Genomic DNA, 27,560 nt, shown 5'->3' on the forward strand with positions numbered 1-27,560 from the left:
AGACGATGTTTGTTTTTCCGGTCATAAGCAAGCCCTTTCAGTTACTGCAATATACTGCGTCTAAAACATATCATGGCCATTTAGGCAAACAAATCCTGTACACCTGTACCTGACCCCCAATCTGTCACATTGTTGAGATTATACAACACTGAAACATACTTGAACCAAAATGACTCTCTAAGGGCCCATGCACAATACGGAATTTCTCCTGGCAGAGATTACGCGTGCCTCTGTAATGTATCGGTGCTATGACCGTGCGCACGTGCGCCGTCCCCATTGACGGCAATGTAGTTCCGCCTAAAGAATTCCGGAATTTGAAATCCCGGCGTAGAAATTCACACTGTGTAGCAGAACCCCATAAAAAAAAAAAAAAAAAAAAAAGTAATAATAAATGGGACTCTGCTGCGCTGGAATCTCCACCTGGAAAAATTCCATAGTGTGCGTGAGCCCTTAGGCCTTGTTCACACACAGGGTTATTGCAGATGGGTATATAGCTGCAAATAGGGTCTCATCCACACTATGGGGGAGATTTACCAAAACCTGTGCAGAGGAAGAGTGGTGCAGTTGCCCATAGCAACCAATCAGATCGCTTCTTTCATTTTTTTTAAAGAGGCCTGTGAAAAATGAAAGAAGCGATCTGATTGGTTGCTATGGGCAACTCAGCTACTTTTCCTCTGGACAGGTTTTGATAAATTTCCCCCTATGGGGGAAGATTTTTCAAATACCGTGCAGAGGAAGAGTGGTGCAGTTGCCCATAGCAACCAATCAGCTCGCTTCTTTCATTTTTCAGAGGTCCTTTTCAAAAATGAAAGAAGCGATCTGATTGGTTGCTATGGGCAACTGCACCACTCTTCCTCTGCACAGGTTTCGATAAATCTCCCCTTATGTGTTTTTCACCTGTTACACCCCAGGAACGAAGGCCACACTTTCCGATTAGTGCGGAGAACACCTATATGGAGAACCCCTTCAAATGCCGACTTCCTTTGTTTAACTCCCTCAGATTCACTGTATCCTTTAGTGGTGCCTGCACTAGAGATTGTCGCGGACTATTCTATGCGATACTTCTATTTTGTTTAGGTTTTGTCAAATTTTAGGGAGCGTTCACATCACGATTTTTTTTTATCCTGTCGAATGAATCTTAAAAGACAGATGGCTCAGAGTCGTATGCTAAGGAATAAAATTGGACGTTTCTAAAAATCGTATCTCTGAGACGGATGTTGGTACATTTTTTTTTTACCATTTCTCTTTTTTTAACATATCGTATCCGTTTTTATGTTTTTTTTCAATCTAAGACTATTTCAAAAAGAAAAATTGTGCATGATTAACGCAGTGATAGGATTCAATACGATTTAGATACCATAAAAGGTAAAAAAAAAAAAAAATAAAAACAAAACAATATATATATATATATATATATATATATATATATATGTTAAAGTTCTTTAATTGAGCAGCATTTTCAATCTGCTGGGAGTTGTAGTTTTGGAGACCACTGATCTGGTTGTATCCAATGACTTCTATTGAGAAATCATATCCTACACATTTACCCGTTTTTGTTCGATTTTTAGTCAGGTGGGGAACCATGGTTGACCATGTTTTATATATATATATATATATATATATATATATATATATATATTATATATAAAAATATATATAACCAAAGGATAAATTGGCCAGCACTATTGATCCAAACTATTGTAAAAACCTGGCTTACAGGTGCACGCTGCTGGGCTAAATATACAGCAACAGGAGAATACAGCAGCACACTGCTAGCACAAAGATATAGATAAAACATGAGTATATAGATACAACATGAAAAGCTATACAGCTGTAATGAAATAAATGAAGATATGAAACTATGAAAATATGAGGTACTTAGCTTGCAAATTTGGCGCCAAATAGCGTGGACCGTCCCTCCACGGTAAGGTGACCTCATTCTGGGACGGACCCTACACTGTGAATATCTCCTGTTGCTGTGTATATATATATATATATATATATATATATATTATATATAAAATATTTTTTTTGTCTCTATTCAAAAAAAAATTATAATAAATATATATATATATTTTTTTTTTGAAGAGACAAAAATATATATATTTTATATAAATATATATTTTTGTCTATTAAAAAAAAAAAAAAAAAATTATATATATATATATATATATATATATATATATATAAAAACCAGATACAGGCGCAGCACTCCAACAAAATAAGTGATTTAATGTCTCATGTCAGCATTATATATATATATATATATATATAATTTTTTTTTGTGTATTCAAAAAAATAAATAAATATATATATATATATTTATTATTATTATTTTTTTTTGAATAGAGACAAAAAAAAAAAAAAAAATATATATATATATATATATATATATATATATATATATATATATATATATATTATATAAATATATTATATATATAAAAGAAACATGGTCAACCATGGTTCCCCACCTGACTAGAAACCGGACAAAAACGGGTAAATGTGTAGGATATGATTTGTCAATAAAAGTCATTGGATACAACCAGATCAGTGGTCTCCAAAACTACAACTCCCAGCAGGTTGAAAACGCTGCCCAATTAAAGAACTGTAATATCTGTGATTGCCTTATACGCATAACACCAGCTGGGGAAAATCGTGAGTCCACTGGTGGTCTATAGCCGTGGTCTTCAAACTGTGGCCCTCCTGATGATCCGAAACTACAACTCCCAGCATGCCCGGACAAGCCAACGGCTGGGAGTTGTAGTTTTGCAACATCTGGAGGTCCACAGTTAGGAGACCACTGTTCTAGATATAAGACATTATACGATATTTCAGTATAAAATCATACAAACTAGCCAGATGTAAAAATCATATTGTCAATGCACCAATACAAAGATTTAACATCGTTTTTAAATTGGGGAAAAAAAAAAAATTATGGTCAATCACGATTTTACATGAAATTTTTTTGGGGCCAGATCAAAACGGGTGCACGAGTTAGATACAATCTGTGAATAGATGTCAACAGATACGACTAGATATACAACGTTTAAGTATGACATCACATGAACTAGACCGACTAAAAAAAAAAATCGTCATGTGAATTCTCCATGGCTGCTTTGTTACAGAAACAGCGCCACACCTGTCCACAGGTTGCGTTCGGTATTGCAGATCAGTTGCATTGAAGTGAATACAGCCACATTGCAATACCACACACAACCTGAGGACAAGAGCGGCGCTGTTTTTAGACATTAGCTATTTTTTTTTCTATAATCCCGTACGAACACATTTTGGCTCATGATCTACAGCAGTGGTCTGCAAACTGTGGTCCTCCAGCTGTTGCAAAACTACAACTCCCAGCATGCCCGGACAGCCAACGGCTGTCCGGGCATGCTGGGAGTTGTAGTTTTGCAACAGCTGGAGGACCACAGTTGGAAGACCGCTGAACTACAGCTTTGGCGTTTTTATTTATCTTTTACAACCTTTTCATTTATTTGTTGAAATATATACAAAAAAAAATACAAAATAAAATCAATTTACGCTATGCATCGCCACCAATCTGGTTATCAGATTATGAAGAGATTACGAAGGACACTTCAGCTTCATAAAAGGGGGGGATGGGGGGCTTCTGTGAATATTGCACTTTACCTTTGTTCACTAACAACATTGCATACGAAATATCACAGCTTGGAGCCATCGTGCGTTACACTGATGAATGAAGGTAAAATGATCTGGAGTAAACATCTCATACATAGAAAAAAAAAAAAGAGAGAAAAAAAAAAAATACAAATTTATCAATCAAGTACAACAAGGCACCCGCTGCTCTTGTATAGGAAGAGGAAGGGGGCGCTGTAAGTATGTGCAAAACTTTATTTTTTTTTACATTTTTTTTATTTATTTTTTGGTCAGTTTTTTCTTACCAAACACCATTTTTTTTGTTTTTTTAATTCTATGAGGCAGCTACATAGTTTATTACAGGCAAACACCCTGCAGCAAAGGCTATAGAAAAACAAAATATTCATATATGCTTTATATGAATATTTGCTTTAATACTTTGACTATTACAAAAAAAAAAAAAAAAAAAAGTGCAGCTGGCCACTGGTTTATGCTGTCACAGCAGGTTTTATAGACATATATATATATATATATATATATATATATATACACACACACACATATATATATATACACACACACACACACATACATATATAATTGCTTGTTAGCAAAAATGGGGTATTGATGGCAAAACAGGGGGCACGGATAGCTTGGGTGGTCCGTCACCCGGATATGTTTTGTTTTATACTCACCCCTCACAAACCAAGAAACAATAATAGATTTATTAAGAACCATATTTGCTGTGCTAACACATCACTCTGCTCTTGGTACTGTCCCCATTTTGTTAAAAATGTGTCCCCCCCCCCTTCCCGAAAAATCCACTTATCACAGGCATCTTTCCCAAATCAGGTAGAAGTGTTTGATCCCGCTGCAGTGCCTCTACAGGGGAAAATAAAGTATTGCATGCTGTGCTATCACCACTCTGCTCTTGGTACGGTCCCTATTTTGTTAAAAGGGTTTCCCGAAAGTAAGTAACCACAGACATTTATTCTCCCCGATCGACTAGAAGTATTTGATTTTACTGCAGTGCCTCCGCAGGGGAAAAAAGGAATTGCATGGTGGGCTGTCTGTGTAATATACTGATAAGCCAAGGAAGACACTTTCTGCTCTGGCTATATGATAGAGGACTTAACCAAGGGGGGACCTTTTTGGGTTTTCTAAGCCCCTAAAAATTTTAACCTTTATAAAAAAGGATTTTTTTTAAGCATTTTGAGAAAGGAGCGACTCTGGTTTGGGGGGTATCCAGACTGAATAAATAGGGGGTTGCATTACTTGTAAATCCCTAATGTACTGCTGAAGTTTGAGAGCAGCAGCTGTGGGGAAACCAAAGTCCCTGCAACTGCTAATAGTCTATAGCAAACTATAGACCAGTGGCCTGCAAAGTGAGGACCTCCAGATGTTGCAAAACTACAACTTCCAGCATGCCCGGACAGCCGTTGGCTGTCCGGGCATGCTGGGAGTTGTAGTTTTGCAACATCTGGAGGGCCACAGTTTGCAGACCACTGCTATAGACCACTGGTGGACTCTACATTGTTATGCTTATTAGGGAATCACAGATAATGCAGAACCAACTATTAGAAAACTACAACTTGCTTCATTGGGAAACACTTATATAGAGTAAACCCGTCAAAGTGTAGGCATATATTTCTGTAAGCCCGACCAATTCAAGAGTATTCTGCCTGAATAGAAAGCAGCTTGTTGGCACATCAAGAGACTTCCAGTACTTAGTAGCAGCTGAATACTACAGAGGAAATTCTTTTCTTTTTGGAACACAGAGCTCTCTGCTGAATCACGAGCACAGTGCTCTCTGCTGACACCTCTGTCCATTTTAAGAACTGTCCACAGTAGAAGAAAATCCCCATAGCAAACATATGCTTCTCTGGACAGTTCCTAAAATGGACAGAGATGTCAGCAGAGAGCACTATGCTCGTGATGTCAGCAGAGAGCTCTGTGTTCCAAAAACAAAAGAATTTCCTCTGTAGTATTCAGCAGCTAATAAGTATTGGAAGGATTAAGAATTTTTGATAGATGTAATTTACAAATCTGTTTAACTTTCTGGCACCAGTTGATTTAAAAAAAAAAAAAAAATAATAATAATAATAATAATAAAAAAAAAAAGAGTTTTCCACCGGAGTACCCTTTTAACGCTGTTGCAAAACTACAACTCCCAGAATGCTGCCAAAGGCTGTCCAGGCATGCTGGGAGTTTTAGTTTTGAAACAGCTGGAGGCGCACCGGTTAGAAAACACCGGCCTAACAAATATCCATCATACCAACCCCATTAAAAAAAAAAAAAAAAAAAGAAGCTTTATCGTCACATTCACAAAATATTACCCAATGTGCCATGACTAAATGTTAGCGGAGTGCGACCAGTTGTTTTCCTGCATTCCCTTTACAAACACGGTGGGGGAGATTTCCTCTGGACAGGTTTTGATAAAAGTTGCTGAGTTGCCCATAGCAACCAATCAGATCACTTCTTTCATTTCTGAAAAGGCCTCTGTAAAATGAAAGAAGCCATCTGATTGGTTGCTATGGGCAACTCAGCAACTTTTCCTCTGGACAGGTTTTTATAAATCCCCCCCCCAGTGTCTTGGCTCTGCAGGGCAGGAAGTCTGCTGTGCGTTGGAAAATCTCTTCCCCTACTCATTCCTATATGAGATCTAGATCGTATACATATATATGTGTGTGTATATGTAGAGTTCAGTTCACATGACTTCTAATAAATCTTTGTTGACACTCTATGGCGACTGATATGGCACATTATGTGGTGCACCTTAGGTAGGTAAGTACAAACTAGGTAGGCAATGACGGGCTTCACAGAAAGTATGTCTGTAGGGGGCAGTGCAGCTCCTGTAAGATCTGGGTGAGTGTTCAGTGGTGGGCAATATCAATTCTTTAAGGGTTACCATAGAACAATGGTCTTCAACCTGCGGACCTCCAGATGTTGCAAAACTACAACTCCCAGCATGCCCGGACAGCCAACGGCTGTCCGGGCATGCTGGGAGTTGTAGTTTTGCAACATCTGGAGGTCCGCAGGTTGGAGACCACTGCCCTAGAGAATGCTGGGTCAGAAATGAGGCCTAGCTTACAAGCCTAGGAAAACAGACCATTGACGGTCAAGCCTAGGGCAAGCAAGGGGCTGATGGTAAAGTAAGGGTAGAAGGAAAAGAAAAGACCCGCCATGGTCAGAAACTAGTAATAATTGGGTACAGGTCAAGCAAGGGACCATTAACAGTTATGCCTTAGTTAGGTAAGTGGCAATGTATGGGTCAAAGCTGGGACAGACGGGCCTAATTTGCCTAGACACGCCCCCTCCCATAGACATGAATGGAGGGGGCATGGTGTGATGTCACAAGGGGGCGTGGTCATAACGTCATGACCACTGACACAGGATCCCGGCATTTGTTTAGAGTGCTGGGTGCTGCAGGAGATTGAGGGGGGGCCCATAAGCGGGACCCCCGCGATCAGACATCTTATCCCCTATCTTTTGGATATGGGATGAGATGTCTAGCAGCGGAGCACCCCTTTAAGTCACTTGTTAGACAAACATAAGGCCACTAGTCCTGTCGTGATCACCTCACTGTTTAAGTGCCACAAAGGTTAAGTTCACGTCCATGCGTAATCTATAACGGAATTGTCTGGTAATGTGATTTTCGGAAGGTCTAGCCCCCCCCCCCACCCATTGCCCACCACTGACTCTTCAGTTAGCTTATGTATGTATTTTGGGCACACTGCTGTGTCATAGCAAAAAAATAAAAAATTTTACAATAAAAGGCTGAGAGAGTCCCTCGACTACTCTCGACAATATTTAGAAATCATATATATAGCGAAACTTTGCATTTCAGTAGGATGCTGCAAGATATTCCATAAGGGATAAGGATATTTTTCACATTATTATTTTTGCTCTTTTTTTGTAGCAGGCAGCTTCTATCCACATTCAGTAAAAAAAAGTCCTTTTTTTGGCAGAATCTGCGAATTCTAACTACCAAGGATGTGGAGGCTGCGGAGCTATAAAGTAATACCAGTATTTACAGTTCTACAATTCTATGGCACAGATTCGACTTTTTAACCAAGTTGTTGGCAAAAATACCGGGTTAAAAAGCTTTATATATTCTCTATGAATTAGACAGTACAGCTTATTTTCCTGGTTTTTTTTTTGTTTTAAATTTTTTTTCCTCCAGGTTTTCTATTTTTCCCCCCTGTCTCTTATATAAATCAAACAAACAAACAAACAAACAAACAAAAACAAAAAAAAAGCACTACACATAACTGGAACAAGGCAAACCAGGATGGGTTATACATATACAAATGTATGTTTGTATAAAGGAAAAAAATCCCCAAAAAAACTCTGAATCCTGTGTCTAAAGGGGAAAAAAAAAACTTTCTGAAAAAGCAGTGTGGATTAGTTACTGCTGAAAAGTATAAAACAAAAATAAACAAAGAAAAAAAAACATCATAGTAGTGCCATTTTGCTAACAATAGATAGAGCACTGTAGGAAAAAAAAAACAAAAAAAAACAACACAGGTCATTCATTGCACATTACGGCCATGTTTTGGCCAGCATGGACACTAGAAATGCATATGTGTTTGATGCTACATGACAGGCGGCCGCTGTAATTGAACTGAATGTTTAAGTTGCGTTGCGCGTTGGATGATTACATGCGAGACCTCAGGTCAGGTGACGGGTTATAGCGCGTAGGGCGTAGAGAAGCTCCGCCTGCATACGGGCCTCCATGAGGAGCAGATTGACATGGACCTAAAAACACAGAGGAGAGGACATTAGGAGATGGCTGCAAGGTTGACAAGGATGTTGCCAAGTTTACTAAGTCTGCTTGCTGTCAGTAAATGGGAAAATTTTTTGTTTATATCTAGAAAATATTTGATAAGATTAGGCCTCATCCACACTGCTGAAATGTATAGTTCTCAATGGGATTCTGCAGCTCTGTGCACACCACGGAATTTACGCAGCAAAATTCCGCAAACTTAACAGACATCCGCCCAAAGAATGAACGTGTTCAATCTTTGGGTGTAATTCCGCTGGACTGCAGTGCCGTCTATGAAGACAGCAATATCTCTGCAGTCCTGCAACCAATGACTTTGGCGATGCTCGCTCCAGACAGAATCTCAATCCCGGAATATCTCATGTCATGGGACAGCAGAGGTGGCTCTAGACCTCCCTCACTGACATTCATAATTAAGATATGCCCCCCATATATTATTAGGTCCCCCTCGTAGTATTATTAAGTCTCCGTGTAGTATTACTAGGTCCCCCCCCATTTAAATGACTAGGTGCCCCCCCCCCCCCGTTTAAATTACTAGCTCCCCGTGTAGTATTACTCGGTCCCCCTGTAGTATTACTAGGTCCCCTCTGTAGTATTATTAGGTCCCCCTACATAATGAAGTTGTTCATTCTTCTGGCGGAATCCGCTCAGCAGACATTGCCGACTATGGGGACGGCAATGTCCGCGCAGTCCTAGCGTCAACTAATTTCAGTCAGTGCTGGCCTTACTCAGAACCGGCCTTGGTTCCCTCTGAAGTTTTCGTTAACAACGCTCCTTAGCAGTTTATACGCGCTCCCTTGGAGCACAGTGTTCTCTGGCGGCTACGGCGCACAGTTAAAGAACCCCTGCTCTAGGGTATTAGTTAAGAAGTATTAGGACAATACAGTTTTTCAGCTTTAAGGATGTTCCCAATCACTGACAGCAAGCACAGGTTTTGGCAATATATGCAAACACATACAAAATAGAAGTTGCAAATAGAGTATAACATTCTGGATGAGACGGGGACGGCCTCAGTGGCAATCTCACCTTTTCAGAGTGCTTGAACTGGCGCCAGTACCCTTCATACATGCGTTTGGTGGCTCGTTCAGGGTAACAGGTCACAGTCTTTATGTAAACCTTAAGGCTTCTCTCAAGTAACTGATTAACTTCCCCGTAGTCGTAGTCATCGTACCTGGGGGGAAATTAGGTCAGACCCAGATCATTAACAACCATTTTCTGGAGGGTACAATATATAGCAGCCCTAGACAACTTCATTAATCATTACACACCATCTACCTGCACACCACACAAGTTTTGGATGCAAACTTATAGGATGTAGTTTTTTTTTTTAAGAAAGCTTAAAGAGTACGGTCACCAAACAAAACTTTTAATATATTGTTCCTTGTGTAATTATAAGACACTTTGCCATTAACTTGCTGTTAAAATTCTCAACCTTTATAAGTTTTTAATGTGATTGAAAAACGGCCACTAGGTGGCTCTGTTCTGTTCCCTGCCGCAAGTCAAACAGTGAATTTGGTCTCCTCCCGGCCTGGCAGGAGACCAAGCTCAGGAAGCATGTGAGGGACATGGTGAGCCACAGCTCTCACAGGCTTCAGTGATGTCGCTCCTGCTGGGGAACGCCCACTTTCTCCTGCCGGGAGCTCACACAATGTAAGCAAAGGGAAAGGTATGTAAGGGTACATTCACAGGAGCGGACTAACTGCATATTTTACGCTGCAGATCCGCCGCTGAGGGACCGCTGCATGGTAGCTTTACATGTGCCTGCTCGGAGTGGCAATACGCTGCTACAAGCAGACACACTGAAGCCATGTGCGAGTCGCCGTGCATGCGTGTACTCGCACACATCGCGGCCGCTCCCCCTGCTCCATGAGCTAGGCCAAGAGCGTCCGTGATGTGAGAGTATACTGCGCATGCACGCTGCGACTTGCACATAGCAGTGTGTCTGCTCGTAGTAGCGTATTGCCGCTCCGAGCAGGCACATGTAAAGCCACCATGCAGGGGTCCTTTAGCGGCGGATCTGCAGCGTAAAATACGCTGTGGGTCTGCTGGTGTGAACGTACCCATACACAGCTTTTTAAGGCTCGGAATTTTTTATTTTTTTTAAAGGGCAAGAGGGGTGTTAGGAGTAGTTAGGGAATATAATCTGAGTTAGGTTAGAAAATATGGTTTGATGACAGGTTCCCCCCCCCCTCAAAAAAAATTATAATAAATAAATAAAATTTGGACTTGCTCTTCTGCAAATTTTGAGCAGAGAAATCCATGTGTTAAAATAGGTATGATGCAGATTTTTGTGTGGATGCTATCCTTATGCCAGTGTTTCCCAACCAGGGTGCCTCCAGCTGTTGCAAAACTACAACTCCCAGCATGCCCAGACGGCCAAAAACCGTCCGGGCATGAACAATCCCTAAGGCTGGGTTCACACTGCAGAATCTCCGGCCGGACCTCTGCTGCATGGGAATTTTTTTTCTGGCTAGGTTCACACTATAGAATTTCCAAGCGGAATTCCGATTACAAATTTCCCTTAGGAATTCCGTACTGTGAACCTCCCCAAAGAAAAATGGAATGGAAATAATTGTTTTGCATAAAAGCGGCAAAATTTGCTACTTTAATACTATTTTTTCCTGATTTTCTATTTTTTATTTTTACATCCTTGAAATCATTTTCATGTTTACAATCTAATGTACTGGCGTGAAAAACACCAACATTTCGCTACTTTTATACTTTTGAATTTCAAATATTTTTTTCTTCATTTTTTCAGCAGACAGACACCAATATCTGTTTGTACAAATGGTGAATATGGTCAGACATAGCTAAGGTGTTTTATATAAAGTCCCCCCCGTCCATGTATAGGATGCAGTCATTGGACAGAGATTACACTGTAGGTATTTATAAAATAGGAAGCGATTAGAGATGAGCGAACTTACAGTAAATTTGATTAGTCACTAACTTCTCAGCTCGGCCGTTGATGAATTTTCCTGCATAAATTAGTTCAGCTTTCCGGTGCTCCCGTGGGCTGGAAAAGGTGGATACAGTCCTAGGAGACTCTTTCCTAGGACTGTATCCACCTTTTCCAGCCCACCGGAGCACCGGAAAGCTGAACTAATTTATGCAGGAAAAGTCAGCAACTGCCGAGCTGAGAAGTTCGTGACGAATCGAATTTACTGTAAGTTCGCTCATCTCTAGAAGTGATCTCAAAACGGTGGACCTACAGTTGTTGAAAAACCACAATTCCCAGCATGCACTGATAGCACATTTTGCAACATCTGGAGGTCCAAAGTTTGGAGACCACTGGCATAGGGATTGCATGTTGCAATGACGGTCATTAGATGTAATGTTGTGATAGGACACCGCAATCTTCAGGTTGCTGTTTAGCCCTAACTCAGTGTTTCCTAACCAGGGTGCCTCCAGCTGTTGCAAAAACTACAACTCTCAGCATGCCCGGACAGCCTTTGGCTGTCCGGGCATGTTGGGAGTTGTAGTTTTGCAACAGCTGGAGGTACCCTGGTTTGGAAACACCTCCCTAGCTTTATATGGATTTGCAATATAAAAAAACATAAAAAGGCAGATAAACTACTGCACATACCTGATTCCAAACATACAGTGAACATAATTAAACAAGGCTCTTCTCAACATGGTGGTGTCCACATCCTCGTGAGTGGCCATGGTGTTGTAGGTGAGATTGTAGACCATCCGAAACTTGTCGTCCAGGAGATGGCCGATGTCGGAGTAAAGTCTGTTCACCAGCGAGAAACCGTGATCCTCCCAGGAGTAGTCCTGCGCCACACAAACCACGAGATGAGAACGGGCACAGATGACTAGTGAAATTAACTAAACAATGGTCGGCTATGATGGGGCCTAATAAGAATATTTATCATCTATCCATAGGAATGCCGGGCCCTCCACCGATCTAAACAGCAGTCACAGTGTTCTCTAGCAATGGCCTTTGATTGCTGACTGTACACATGGCAGGTTTGGGGGACATTTATCTAATGTCTATGGGCACCTTAAGACTTATAGACAAACACATATATATATATATATATATATATATATATGTTAAATATGTAATTTTTTGGTGACAATGTCCCTTTGAATTTATCAACAAATCCAATAATCTTGTGTGATGTTCCAGACAAACAAAGCCAAGGTAACATTTACTAGCTGAGTACCCGGAGCTGCCTGGTTTTTCCTACCATGTCCTTGTGGGGGAGGAAAAGCAACAAGAAGCTTTTGTCCTCATATCCCGTCCTTAAATCCTGACCCCATATCCCCTCCTGATATTCTGACCCCAAATCCCCTCCTCATATTCCGACCTCATATCTTGTCCCCATATGCCATCCTCATATCCCGACCCCATATCCCCTCCCCATATCCAGACCCCATATCCCGTCCCCATATCCCAGTCCTCATACCTCGTCCCCATTTGTCATCCTCATATCCAGACCCCATATCCTGTCCCCATATCCCAGTCCTCATACCTCGTCCCCATTTGTCATCCTCATATCCAGACCCCATATCCTGTCCCCATATCCAGACCCCATATCCCGCCCCCATATCCCCGTCCTCATATCCTGTTTTCATACGTCGTCCCCATTTGTCATCCTCATATCCCAACCCAATATCCCGTCCCCATATCTAATCCACATTCCTAATCCTCATATCCCGTCCTCTTAGGGCTGCGTTGTGGTAAAAATATTGTAAGCTGAAAATAAAAGGGGTGTGGCTTAAAGGATCGGCGTGTCTTTGAAAGATGTGGCATGGAATGCGGGGAGGGTGTGGCTTGCCAGTGACTGACACATTCATCAGGAGATGCAGAGCGGAGCTTGTGGAGTAAGGCACCAGAAGTACTAGATACTTGCATGGGACTTGAAACAAAAACCCCATCCTTCACATATGGGGGTAGGTTAGGGATTAATTTAACTATTATATATTTTTATTTGACATATAAGTAACATGTGACCAAGTATTATCAAATATCTCCAGCCGTTTGGAAGTTATTCAGTAACATATTTATTCAGTAACATTGTATAGGACTTTAAACAAAAACCCCGACCCTGGCAAATGGGGGTGAGTAAGGGTTAAATCACCTATCCTATGTTTGTTGTTGACATATAAGTAACATGTGGCCAAGTTTCATGTTAATATCTTTAGCCGTTTGGACGTGATGCTGGAACATACACACACACATACATACATACACACACACACACTCATACACACATACACACACACACACACATACATACATACATATATACATACATACACACACACACACACACACACACATACATACATACACACACACATACACAGTATATATATATATATATATATATATATATATATATATATATATTGAGGAGACACAACCCCAATTGTACACGCTATCATGTGACATGTCTGTGAAAATGTAACCTGTAAACCCTGATATGTACGAGTACTTTGCTTTGAGTGGTATTCGTCTGCACTTCTCTATTGCTGGTGAGTGCCCCTTTGGGCCTAGTAAATATTCTTAGTTTCGGACTACAGTCTTGTTCCATCACAACTGCAATGGATACATATCCGTTCTACCACAAGTCCAAGTAAATAGCTTGAGCCCAAGTTCTGTAGATCAATAGCAATGTATCTTCATAGCAGTCAGAGCACCATGTTCCCTGCATAGACAAAGACAGACAATTACAGTTGTCACCACTAGGGGAAGCATACTGCCTACTGCTTATACACTGAGGGGGAGATTTATCACAACCTGTGCAGAGGAGAAGTTGACCAGTTTCCTATAGCAACCAATCAGATCGCTTCTTTCATTTTCAAAAAGGCCTCTAAAAAAAGTGCATACTGATTGGTTGCTATGGGCAACTGGTCAACTTTTCCACTACACAGGTTTTAATAAGTCTCCCCTAAATTACTACGCTGACCATACATCCCATTTTGTCTTTTTTATATATATATAAAAAAAAAAAGTTAATAGGATTGTTGTCCTTTTTTTTCTTAAACAAAAAGGGGCAAAATTGACATTTCTGTGCTTTTTGTGCCACAGCAGCTGCAGGTAACTGTTCGAAATGTGGCCATGACCTGTGCTGCCTGATCTTAAAGGAGTACTCCAGTGGAGTACTCCAATCGTTTGATTGCTAATCCTGTGCAGTGCTATGCATAGGACACAGCACTGCTCAGAATTATCGGTCATCTTCTGCTCTGGCCTGCTCGATCGCAGACGAGAGCAGAAGACCCCGGGAGACGGCTGGAGCCAGGTGAGGGGACCTCCGGCCGCCATGCTGGATGATCTGATCGCCGCAGCAGCGCTGCGGGCGATCCGATCATCCATACAAAGTACCGCACTGCCGCACATGCCGTGATCTGTATTAATCATGGCATCTGAGGGGTTAATGGCGAACATCCGCGCGATCGCGGATGTCGGCCATTATCGGCGGGTCCCCGGCTGCTGCTAGCAGCCGGAACCTGCCGTGTATGACGCGAGCACCCTTCCGATGCTCGCAGTCATACACAGGACGTAAATGTACGTCCTGGTGCTCGAAGTCCTGCCAAACCAGGACGTACATTTACGTCCGTGGTAGTTAAGCGGTACAAAAATATAAAAGTATCTAGCCATGGGTATCATTTTAATCGTACTGACCCACAGAATAAAGAACACATGTCATTTTTACCGTAAAGTGTACAGTGGGAAAACGAAACCCTCTAAAATGTGCAAAATTGTGGCTTTCATTTAAATTTCCTCCCTAAAAAAAAATTTGGGGGGGTTCGCCGTACATTTTATGGTAAAATGAGAGGTTTCATTACAAAGTACAATTGGTCACGCAAAAAACAAGCTCTTATATGGGTATGTATATGGAAATATAAAACAGTTATGGATTTTAGAAGGCGAGGAGGAAAAAAAGAAAAACGCAAAAATAAAATTGGCCTGGTCCTTAAGGTTAAAATGGGCTAGGTCCTTAAAGGGTTAAAGTTGCACCTGGCACCGGCGGCACTTTAAAGGGGTAGTCCAGTGCTGAAGCAGCGGCCGACACGCCCCCTCAATACATCTCTATGGCAGAGCCGGAGATTGCCGAAGGCAGCGCTTCGGCTCTGCCATAGAGTTGTATTGAGGGGGCGTGTCGGCCGCCGCTTTGTGCAGAGGTCGACACGCCCCCTTCCCGCGGGCTGTCGGGGCTACGTCCAGGAGATTGCAAGGGGCCCCAGCGGTCGGACCCCCTGCGATCTGCAACTTATCCCCTATCCTTAGGATAGGGGATAAGTTGTTCACCACTGGGTCACCACTGGACTACTCCTTTAAGTCTGTGAGCTGTGGCTGGCCGTACTTGTGATGAGTGATGCCCCTGATGTCGCTCCCCGAGGAATGGAGAAGGAGGACGTCAGGGGCAGCAGGAGAGTGGGAGCGTGGACCTTGGAGCGCGCAGCGGGATGGAAACTAGACTCCTTCCAGCATCATCTTCAGTGCTACACTGCTGCTCCGGCCCTGAAACCTAATGCTATGGGTCCCGACCCGGACCAGAGTGGGGTACTTATGTAGAGGGGCAATATGGCTGAGCCTCTGGGGGCCTCCAACTATATATATGGGGGCAGTATATGGGCCTATAACTATATATATATATCCCTGTCCCATTTTTGTCTCAAGGTAATCTAGTCAGTCTATGAATTCCAGTACGCAGTAAGCGTCTCCTGATGGTGGGAACACCTTATCATTTACCTGTTTGTCTTATGCAGAGAATCTGGAGTTCTGTATGATGAAAAATACAGCTCTGACTGCTATAAAGATATATGAAGAAAAGAATCAGCACAGAACCTAAACGTGACCTGATCATAAATGGCGGCGTCTCTCTGCAGGGGTTAATAATGTATGGATAATGTATTACGTACGTGTGCTCGGAATGTGGGGAGATGTTCTTCTCCTCGCCTTGCAAAATCTTTATATCCGAACCCGGGATCTTCTATATAACGGGAGGCATTAGACGTAGAAACCACCTCGTCGTCAAAAGCTGATAAGGGAAAAAATAAAGTCATACAAAATGTCAAATTTACGGTTCACGGTTTAGCTACTAGAGTTACTTCCCTGTTCAGCTGCAGAATACTTCATGGTACTGTAGCACTGAAGAGAATTTTAATAAAATGTTGAAAACAAAAAACACGCAAGGAAATGTAGATGCAAATGTATTAAAGGGGTATTCCGCTGCCCCAGCGTTCGGCACATTTTGTGGCCACGCCCCTTGTGACATCATGTCACGCCCCGTCAATGCAAGTCTATGGGAGGGGGCGTGACGTCAGCCAAGCCCCCTCCCATAGACTTGCATTGATGGGGCGTGAAGTGACAAGGGGTGTGGCCGTGATGTCACGACTCTAAACGAACGCTCTAAACAAACGTGGCCGTGACATAACGAGCCTCCAATGCTGCACCCGACACTAAACAAACGCCAGGTAGAGCAGGGAGATCGCGGGGGTCCCCAGCAGCAGGACCCCCGCAATCAGACATCTACTCCTCTATCCTTTGGATAGGAGATAAGATGTCTAGGGGAGGAATACCCCTTTAAGGGCTGGTACAGAGTAGAAAAACATGACTGCCTTCTTTCAAAGGGGAAATATTTCTCCTAGAGGAGAGCATGATACAGAAGTGTAGAGACTTAGGAGCCATTCAGTCTCCACTGGGAGGAGGAAAGGGAGTGCAGAGCAGATATCATGTCACCTCTTTCCGGTAGATTTTCATAATTATCAGTGTTTTATTTCAACTAGGAGTCTTAGAACATGACTGGGAATGTATGCCAAGCCAAAAAAACTCTCCAGAAGGAACGAATACCTGTCATTAGGCAGATGTTTCAGAGTTATTGTCTACAGGTGGGTATTTTTTCCTTATAGAGAGAGTTCTGGTATGGCATACACTCCCAGTCATGTTCTAAGACTCTTAGTTAGTGTACAACACACACTTTAAAAGCTACCTGAAGAAAAAAAAAAAGTAATGAGAAAGCTGCTTTGTTCCAGAAACAGCGCCACACCTGTCCATAGCCTGTGTCTGGTATTGCAGCTCAGTTCCACTGAAGTAAAAAGGTCTAAGCTGCAACGTCACACACCATATTTGACTAATCCTGGACAAACTGTTTAACCTCTTCAGGACACAGGGCATATGGATACTCCCTGCATTCCGAGTCCTTAAGGACCGAGGGCGTATCCATACGCCCGTGGGAAATCCGGTCCCCACCGCTAGCCGGTTGGGGACCGGAGCCGGATGCCTGCTGAAATCATTCAGCAGGCACCCTGGCACATCGCCCAGGGGGTTCTGAGACCCCCCCATGTCGGCGTTCGGAGAAAATCGCATGTCAATTCAGACATGCGATTTTCTCCAATTCCGGGCTGATCGGGTCTCTGGTGACCCGATCACCCGGAAAATAGGGCTGATCGGAGTTGTCAGCAACAGCCCCGATCAGCCTAAAGGAAAGGAGTGAGGTCGCAAAGCTGCGATTCTGCCCGCCCCTGGATGTCGAGGGGCTCTGGGAAGAAGATGGAGGCCGTACCTGCAGGAGAAGATGCCTGGGGACCTGGGATCTTCGCTGGAGCCTGCAGGATCCTCATCAGGTAGGGAATCGACAGTGGGGGGGGGGAATTGAAAGTGAAAGTAAATCGATCTTTACTGTGGCAACCACTAGGGGGGCCAAACTGCAACTCCCAGCATGCCCAGAGAGCCAAAGGCTGTCTGGGCATGCTGGGAGTTGTAGTTTTGCAACATCTGGAGGGTCACAGTTTGGAGACCACTGTTACAGTGGTGCCCAAACAGTAGCCCTCCAGATGTTGCCAAACTACAACTCTCAGCATGCCTCGACTGCCCAGGCATGCTGGGAGTTGTAGTTCTGTAACATCTGTCCCTTCAGATTTAGCAATTTTCATGACATTTTTGAAAATTGCTGCTCTACTTCGAAGCCCTCTAATTTTTTCAAAAAGCAAAAATATGTCCATTTTATGATGCCAACATAAAGTGGACATATTGTATTTGTGAAGAAAAATTAAATTTATTTGGAATAATTATTTTCCTTACAATTAGAGAGCTTCAAAGTTAGAAAAATGCAAAATTTTAAAAATTTTCATGAAATTTTGGGATTTTTCACCAAAAAAAGGATGCAATTAACGACGAAAATTTACCACCAAAATAAAGTAGAATAGGTCACGAAAAAACAATCTCAGAATCAGAATATTCGGTAAAAGCGTTTTCACGTTATTAATTCGTAAAGTGACGGTGGTCATAATTGCGAAAAAGGGCTCAGTCCTTAAGGTGAAAAAGGGCTGCGTCCTTAAGGGGTTAAAGGGGTACTCCACTGCTCAGCATTTGGAACAAACTGTTCCGAACGTTGGAGCCGACGTCGGAAGCTCGTGACGTCATAGCCCTGCCCCCTCATTGCAAGTATACAGGAGGGGCCGTGACAGGTGTCACGCCCCCTCCCATAGACTTGCATTGAGGGGGTGGGGAGTGAAGTCACGAGGGGGCGGAGCTTCCGACGCCGGCTCCAGCGTTCAGAACAGTTTGTTCCAAACGCTGAGCAGTGGAGTACCCCTTTAATGACCAAGTGCCTGAAAATAACCCAACATGGGTCACAGAGTGAAATTTACTAAATTCACAGACAGCAAGATGTTAAATCCCCCTTAAGTTGTATTCCAGATCATTTATATGTGAATTTTAAGCCCTTAAACTCCATTTTAAAATTTATATACAGAATACCGTGATTTAGTGCAGATGTATACAAGGTGAATGTCCATTTCTATATTTTTGGTTTTTTATTGCAGCAATGAAGCAGCTACATCAGTCTCTACCCTTATATTAGGCAGTATATAGAGGAAATCTGAACCGCAATAAACCCCCCACTGCAATATAAGAGGTCAGCTAAGGTGATCCTGATAACAAGATTCATGTTACAATGACAACTAGTAGAACTATGAATGCAGCTCTGAAGTATTACACAAGCAGTGGCTTAGGATCAGTACAGGATAAGTAATGTAATGTATGTACACAGTGACCTCACCAGCAGAATAGTGAGTACAGCTCTGGAGTATAATACAGGATATAACTCAGGATCAGTACAGGATAAGTAATGTAATGCATGTACACAGTGACCCCACCAGCAGAATAGTGAGTACAGCTCTGGAGTATAATACAGGATATAACTCAGGATCAGTACAGGATAAGTAATGTAATGTATGTATACAGTTACCTCACCAGCAGAATAGTGAGTACAGCTCTAGAGTATAATACAGGATATAACTCAGGATCAGTACAGGATAAGTAATGTAATGTATGTACACAGTGACCCCACCAGCAGAATAGTGAGTACAGCTCTAGAGTATAATACAGGATATAACTCAGGATCAGTACAGGATAAGTAATGTAATGTATGTACACAGTGACCTCACCAGCAGAATAGTGAGTACAGCTCTGGAGTATAATACAGGATATAACTCAGGATCAGTACAGGATAAGTAATGTAATGTATGTATACAGTGACCTCACCAGCAGAATAGTGAGTACAGCTCTAGAGTATAATACAGGATATAACTCAGGATCAGTACAGGATAAGTAATGTAATGTATGTACACAGTGACCTCACCAGCAGAATAGTGAGTACAGCTCTGGAGTATAATACAAGATATAACTCAGGATCAGTACAGGATAAGTAATGTAATGTATGTACACAGTTACCTCACCAGCAGAATAGTGAGTACAGCTCTGGAGTATAATACAGGATATAACTCAGGATCAGTATATGATAAGTAATGTAATGTATGTACACAGTGACCTCACCATCAGAATAGTGAGTACAGTCTGGAGTATAATACAGGATATAACTCAGGATCAGTACAGGATAAGTAATGTAATGTATGTACACAGTGACCCCACCAGCAGAATAGTGAGTACAGCTGTGGAGTATAATACAGGATATAACTCAGGATCAGTATATGATAAGTAATGTAATGTATGTACACAGTGACCTCACCATCAGAATAGTGAGTACAGTCTGGAGTATAATACAGGATATAACTCAGGATCAGTACAGGATAAGTAATGTAATGTATGTACACAGTGACCCCACCAGCAGAATAGTGAGTACAGCTGTGGAGTATAATACAGGATATAACTCGGGATCAGTACAGGATAAGTAATGTAATGTATGTACAAAGTGACCAAACCAGCAGAATAGTGAGTACAGCTCTGGGGTATAATGCAGGATATAACTCAGGATCAGTACAGGGTAAGTAATGTAATGTATGTACACAGTGACCTCACCAGCAGAATAGTGAGTGCAGCTCTGGAATATAATACAGGATATAACTCAGGATCCGTACAGGATAAGTAATGTAATGTATGTACACAGTGATCTCACCAGCAGAATAGTGAGTACAGCTCTGGAGTATAATACAGGATATAACTCAGGATCAGTACAGGATAAGTAATGTAATGTATGTACAGAGTGACCTCACCAGCAGAATAGTGAGTACAGCTCTGGAGTATAATACAAGATATAACTCAGGATCAGTACAGGATAAGTAATGTAATGTATGTACAGAGTGACCTCACCAGCAGAATAGTGAGTACAGCTCTGGAGTATAATACAGGATATAACTCAGGATCAGTACAGGATAAGTAATGTAATGTATGTACACAGTGATCTCACCAGCAGAATAGTGAGTGCAGCTCTGGAATATAATACAGGATATAACTCAGGATCAGTACAGGATAAGTAATGTAATGTATGTACACAGTGATCTCACCAGCAGAATAGTGAGTGCAGCTCTGGAATATAATACAGGATAAGTAATGTAATGTATGTATAACATTATTAAACATTTGGTGACCAAAAGATCTATATTTTACTGTCCTTCTCTGTTAGCTGCATCAATTTAACTAATCGTTTGGAGATGTCAGTGAAATGTCAGGTTTATGGCGTGGTGTCTAGGTAGGTAAAGATGATGTGAATGTGGTGTTTGCAGTAGCCAGGCAATTCTCTAGAGTTCTAACAATGTGTTACTAAGCAAATAGCGTTCCTTTATCTCTAAAGAGCGTCCTCTATTCCTGAAGAGGCAGGTGGCTGCATTGTGTAACTAACTTTCCATGGAGTTAATCACCTCCTGGCTGACTGCATCTGACCCTGGCGGTGATGCTCAGACTGCTCAGAACATAGCCACCATATGGCCTTGACAGTCACAAGGGAGACATCGTGCCCTCTGCTTCACTAACCTATCAAAACACCGAACTGAAAGGGTTAACCAGCAGGGAGAATAAAAATATTCTAAATGATCACTATAAAAAAATGCATCTTCACCCAAAGCCATCACTGAGTATAGTCGGCAGATTAGGAAACGTTCCATGAACACATAGGTCAGTGTTTCCCAACCAGGGTGCCTCCAGCTGTTGCAACAGTACAACTTTCAGCATGCCCAGATAGCCAAAGGCTACCTCACATCTATCTATCTCACATCTATCTATCTCACATCTATCTATCTATCCCGCATCTATTTATCTATCTCACATCTATCTATCTATCTATCCCGCATCTATTTATCTATCTCACATCTATCCATCTCACATCTATCCATCTCACATCTATCTATATCTCCTATCTATCTATCTATCTATCTATCTCATATCTATCTATGTCTCTCTATCATAGATAGATATATAGATATGAGAGAGATATATAGATATGAGATAGATATAAGGTAGATATATAGATATGATATATATATATATATATATATATATATAGAGATACCGTATATACTCGAGTATAAGCCGACCCGAGTATAAGCCGAGACCCCTAATTTCAACCCAAAATCCCAGGAAAAGTTATTGACTCGAGTATAAGCCTAGGGTGGGAAATACATCATCCCCCCCTGTCATCATCCAGACCCGTCATTAACATCCTCATCATCATCACCGCCTGTCATCATCCAGACCCTCATCATCATCATCATCACCTGTCATCATCCCACACCCCCCTTCATCATCCCCTTGTCATCATCCCCACCCCCCTTCATCATCATCCCACACACCCCCCTTCATCATCCCCTTGTCATCATCCCCACCCTCCTTCATCATCACCTTGTAATCATCCCACACCCCCCCCCCTTCATCATCCTCTTGTCATCATCCTCTTCTCATCATCCGCCCTCAGTGGTCTTCAACCTGCGGACCTCCAGAGGTTTCAAAACTACAACTCCCAGCAAGCCCGGGCAGCCATCGGTGAGTACTCAGAACTAAAGGGGGGTGAGAGGGGGCTGGATGATGTCGAAGGCCGCAGTGGTCTTCAACCTGCGGACCTCCGGAGGTTTCAAAACTACAACTCCCAGCAAGCCCGGACAGCCGATGGCTGCCCGGGCTTGCTGGGAGTTGTAGTTTTGAAACCTCTGGAGGTCCGCAGGTTGAAGACCACTGCGGGTGGAGAGTTCACTCGAGTATAAGCTGAGGGGGGTGTTTTCAGCACGAAAAATCGTGCTGAAAAACTCGGCTTATACTCGAGTATATACAGTATATAGATATGAGATAGCTATATAGATATGAGATAGATATATAGATATGAGATAGATATGAATAGATAGATGATAGATATGAGATAGATAGATAGATATCTCTCTCAGCTATCTCATATCTATCTATCTCATATCTATCGATTGCATATCTCTATCGCTCATATCTATAGCAAGGTTTCCCAACCAGGGTGCCTCCAGCTGTTGGAAAACTACAACTCCCAGCATGCCTGGACATGCTGGGAGTTGTAGTTTTGCAACAGCTGAAGGCACCCTGGTTGGGAAACACTGCTATACAGCACCTGCATACCGCCATGCCCAACCGTATGTCATCTTCTATGCTAGCTCAATGCTCCCAACAGGGTACTAGAGCCTCCATTCAATTCTACAGTTTCCCCAATCAACTTATTTATAAAAAAAGTTTAAATTGATTCCAACAACTCCATCTTGGCTTGTGGGATCAGTCAGGATGTTGTCCCTACATGTAGACTGATTCATACACTGTTAAAGATCGGCATTACTGTCCTTGGAAGCAGCAGCGTGTGTTCTCTGAAATGTTGGTGTTCCATGTGCGCGAAACACGTATCAGCAATGTGATCAGTAAACAGCGCTCGGAGTTAGGGTGTTAGCACGAACCAGTTCTATCTTGACAAGGCGGCGCTCTCAGCCGTGATCTCTGACTCCAGAAAATATCAAGATACAATGTTGCCAAAGTGAAAAAAAAAAACAATGCGGCGAAAGAAAGGCTTGACATCATGTGTGGGGGCCACATTTACCAGTCGGTCATCTTGATTTGTAATAATATAACTGTGAATTAATATGTGTATAATGTTAGTAGTGAGATACCAGGGGGTCCGTGGGATTATATAATAGGTTAGGACAGTGGAAATAGCTGAAAGTGCTGCAGAAGTATCAGTAACGCCTGGGGATCCTGGTAACTGAGGCTGGACAAAGGCCTCTCTGCACACAGCAGTTTTATAAATGCCACATGGTAGCTGGGGGGGGGGGGCACTATTACAGATTCTGCACTGGGGGCAACTTCAAGTAAGCAGCCATACATAGTAAATAGCACCCAAACGGACACCTTGTTGCAAAAAAATAAAAAAAGGAAGAACCCATCAGTCAAGAAACAGTGTAGAATAGATGTGCCTCCATAGAGGAAAAGCAGCGCAGTGCCTGCCCAATGCCAGTTGTTATAAATTGCGTTCTATATCCTAACTGGGGGTGCACATTAGTATTAAGACAGATTACGAGTACCGATACTTTTTTCAACTACTCACCGGTACCAATTACCAGTACTTTTTATTAATGTCATGTGACAGCAGTGGATGACTCTACAATTAGCGAAGCCTTACGCAAAAGTCGAACAAGAGGCCCTCACTGACCCTCTTAATTAAGAAATGTCCTGAGTAATTAGGGAATCCACCCTTATTAGGTTGAACTCTCCAGTAGGTAGGGAACCCTTCCATTTAAGTAAAAGCCCCCAGTAATTAGGTACCGTATTTTTCGCCGTATAAGACGCACTTTTTCTTCCCCAAAACTGGGGGGGGAAAGTTGGTGCGTCTTATATGGTGAATACACACCTATCGGGTCGGTCCCTGCGGATATCAACGGCCGGGACCCGCGGCTAATACAGGACATCACCGATCGCGGTGATGCCCTGTATTAACCCTTCAGACGCGGCGATCAAAGCTGACCTCCGCGTCTGAAGGGAAAGTGACACTAACCCGGCTCAGTCGGGCTGTTCGGGACCGCTGCGGTGAAATCGTGGCGTCCCGAACAGCTTACAGGACACCGGGAGGGACCTTACCTGCCTCCTCTGTGTCTGCTCCGTGCCGGGATCCCCTGCATGGCGGCTCTCTCCTTCAACGTCATCATGTCGTCGTGCACGCCGTCCCGTCCTCCAATAGGAGCGGTGTGCGTAGCGACGTGATGATGGCGACGGAGAGCGTGAATCCCGGGGAAGAAGATGTCCGGAGCGGCGGGGACACGTGAGTATTAGCAAAACTACAACTCCCAGCATGCCCGGACAGCCAACGGCTGTCCGGGCATGCTGGGAGTTGTAGTTTTGCAACATCTGGAGGTCCGCAGGTTGAAGATCACTGTTGGGTTCAGAATCTTTTTTTTCTAGATTTTGAACCTTTAAAATTGGGTGCGTCTTATATGCCGGTGCGTCCTATAGGGCGAAAAATACGGTAGTTAGGTAGGTAGGGAACCTCTTATTTGGTAGATGCCCTCATTAAGTAGTTTCCCCCAATAAGTCCCCCTCCAAAAAGATAAAAAATGATTGAAAAAAATAATAAAATAATAAAAATTCTACTCACCTTCTTTCTGCTCCTTTGTTGAGCCCCCACATCCTCTGCTCTGTTAATTGTGCAGGACCTTCTCGTGCACCCCACCCGATGACGAAATTTTAATAATACGGCAGGTCCTACACCACTCCAGATAACGGAGCGAACAATATTAAAGGGGTACACCGCTGCTCAGCGTTTGGAACAAACTGTTCCGAACGCTGGAGCCGGCAGCTCGTGACAACATAGCCCCGCCCCTTATTACATCACGCCCCGCCCCCTCAATGAAAGTCTATGGGAGGGGGGCGTGACAGCTGTCACACTCCCTCCCATAAACTTTCATTAAGGGGGCGGGACATGATGTAATGAGGGGGCGGGGGGTATGACATCACAAGCTCCCAGTGCCAGCGTTCGGAACAGTTTGTTCCAAACGATGAGCAGCGGAGTGCCCCTTTAAGGCTAGGTTTACACTACTGATATTTCGCCTGTCTGCTTGCAAAAGTTTGGTAGAGTAATTTCTGCCTCCAAAGCCTATTTTCTGCAATCCGCTTCCAATCCGCGTTGGGTGAAAATCCACCTTCAAATGAGAGTCCCATTGAAGTCAATGGGATTCTGCGGCGGAAATCCGCCTGAAGAAAGGGCACCACCATTCTTCAGGCGGAAATTTGAAGGCGGAAATTCCGCTCACAAATTCCACTTCCAAAATTCCGACGTGTGAATTGGTGAACAAAAAACCCATTGACTAGTATAATACATTTTAGTAAGCAGAATTTCGGCCTGCAATTTCAAAGCGGAATTGCAGGCAGAAATTCCGGAGTTTGAGTCTAGCCTAAGGCCTCGGTGCTGGAGGGCAGGAAGGTGAGCGGGATTTTATTTTAATGATCTGCAAGTATCGGGAAATGGGCATCGGGGACATTTGCACGAGTGTAAGTACTTGTGCAAATGTCCGGGGTTAGCACCAATACCAGTATCGGGACATCCCTAATCATAACTAGTAAGCCTCCTTACCGAAAAGCCATTGCACCTGATTTTAAAAGTTGCCCAGAAGGACTCCCTCAGTTGTAGTTTTGCAACATCTGGAGGTCCAAACAGTTTGGAGACCACTGGTTTAAAGGGGAACTCCGGTACTTAAAGGGGTACTCCGTTGCTCCGCGTTTGGAACAAACTGTTCAGAATGCTGGAGCTGGCACCGAGAGCTTGTGACGTCATAGCTCCGCCCCCTCAATGCAAGCCTATGGGAGGGGGTGTAGCAGCCGGGGACACGAGCTCCCGGCATAGACTCCAGCATTCCGAACAGTTTGTTCCAAACGCAGAGCAGTGGAGTACCCCTTTAACAACTGTGAATAGGGAATAAGTTGTTAAAGGGGTACTCCGCCCCCCGAACCGGCTCTGCAGCGTTCATGAACACTGAAGATTGGGGCTACACAGCTGTCACGCCTCCTACCATAGACATGAATGTAGGGGATATGGTGGCGGTGGTTGCCAGTCATCCGGCACGGAGCGGAGTTCGCTCCGTGCACCAGACGACTGGGGTGCCGTGGGACCCCCACGATCAGACATCTTATCCTTTGGATAGGGGATAACGTGTCTAGGGGCGGAGTACCCCTTTAAGTACCAAAGTTCCCCTTTAAAGGATTTTGGCTGTCATATCTGAACTGCAGATGACCTTGGTACACTGAATAATACAGAAAAAACTGCTGCTGATACAGAAAATCCAGAAATACAAGTTCTTGCGTAACTCAAAAGCTAAAAATAAAAATCATAACATAAAAAGAGGAAGGTCCTGCAAAGATCGACTTCTCCGCTGTTGACTTGAGCAAATATTAGCTATCACCTACATAAAGTGATCGTTCTGCTATCACTCGCCATGGGGGGGACTTATAGTTCTATATAAATAGAAGTTGGAGTTTGTGTAAAGTTCATCCCTTTCTAGAAAAGAAGAAAATACTCTCTCCATTGTGTAGAGCAGTGTTTCCCACCAACCAGGGTGCCTCCAGCTGTTGCAAAACTACAACTCCCAGCATGCCACTGTGACTCTCCAGCGGTTGCAAACTACAACTCCCATCATGCACAGACAGAAGGTCATGATGGGAGTTTTAGTTCTAAAACAACTGGAGAGTCACAGTTGGGGGAACATACATTTTTACCAGAGATCTTTGGCTCCCGTCCAAGGTCCCTGCTCCGGCCTCTTCTAGTCAGGCCTGGTCAGAGCAGATGGAGGCCGCGCGCCGCCTGCATTACAGGAGAAGTGCGGCCGGGCAGGGAACACAGCGTTCCCTCACTCCGGCCGCAGCTATTTATTTGTATCGGTGTCTTGAAGACACCTATACAAATGAATGAGGGGAGATCAGGCCGGA

General features: G+C 43.1%; 1 protein-coding gene across 4 annotated transcripts in view; it reads right to left on the reverse strand.

Annotated features, from left to right (window-relative positions):
- Nucleotides 1–6,647: 6,647 nt before the first annotated feature.
- The window catches only part of SESN3 (sestrin 3), a 116,349-nt gene continuing 95,436 nt past the window's right edge, over nt 6,648–27,560 (reverse strand). For all 4 annotated transcript variants that reach the window (XM_056561513.1, XM_056561512.1, XM_056561511.1 and 1 more), the window contains 4 exons: nt 16,274–16,392; nt 11,982–12,172; nt 9,425–9,569; nt 6,648–8,373 (listed from right to left, as the gene is read on the reverse strand). In XM_056561513.1, coding sequence (XP_056417488.1) covers nt 8,287–8,373; nt 9,425–9,569; nt 11,982–12,172; nt 16,274–16,392 — 542 coding nt within the window. In that variant the 3' untranslated portion in view covers nt 6,648–8,286. The remainder of the gene's footprint in view (nt 8,374–9,424; nt 9,570–11,981; nt 12,173–16,273; nt 16,393–27,560) is intronic.

This window comes from Hyla sarda, chromosome 2, assembly GCF_029499605.1.
Source record: "Hyla sarda isolate aHylSar1 chromosome 2, aHylSar1.hap1, whole genome shotgun sequence".
In the NCBI taxonomy this organism is placed as follows: Eukaryota; Metazoa; Chordata; class Amphibia; order Anura; family Hylidae; genus Hyla; species Hyla sarda.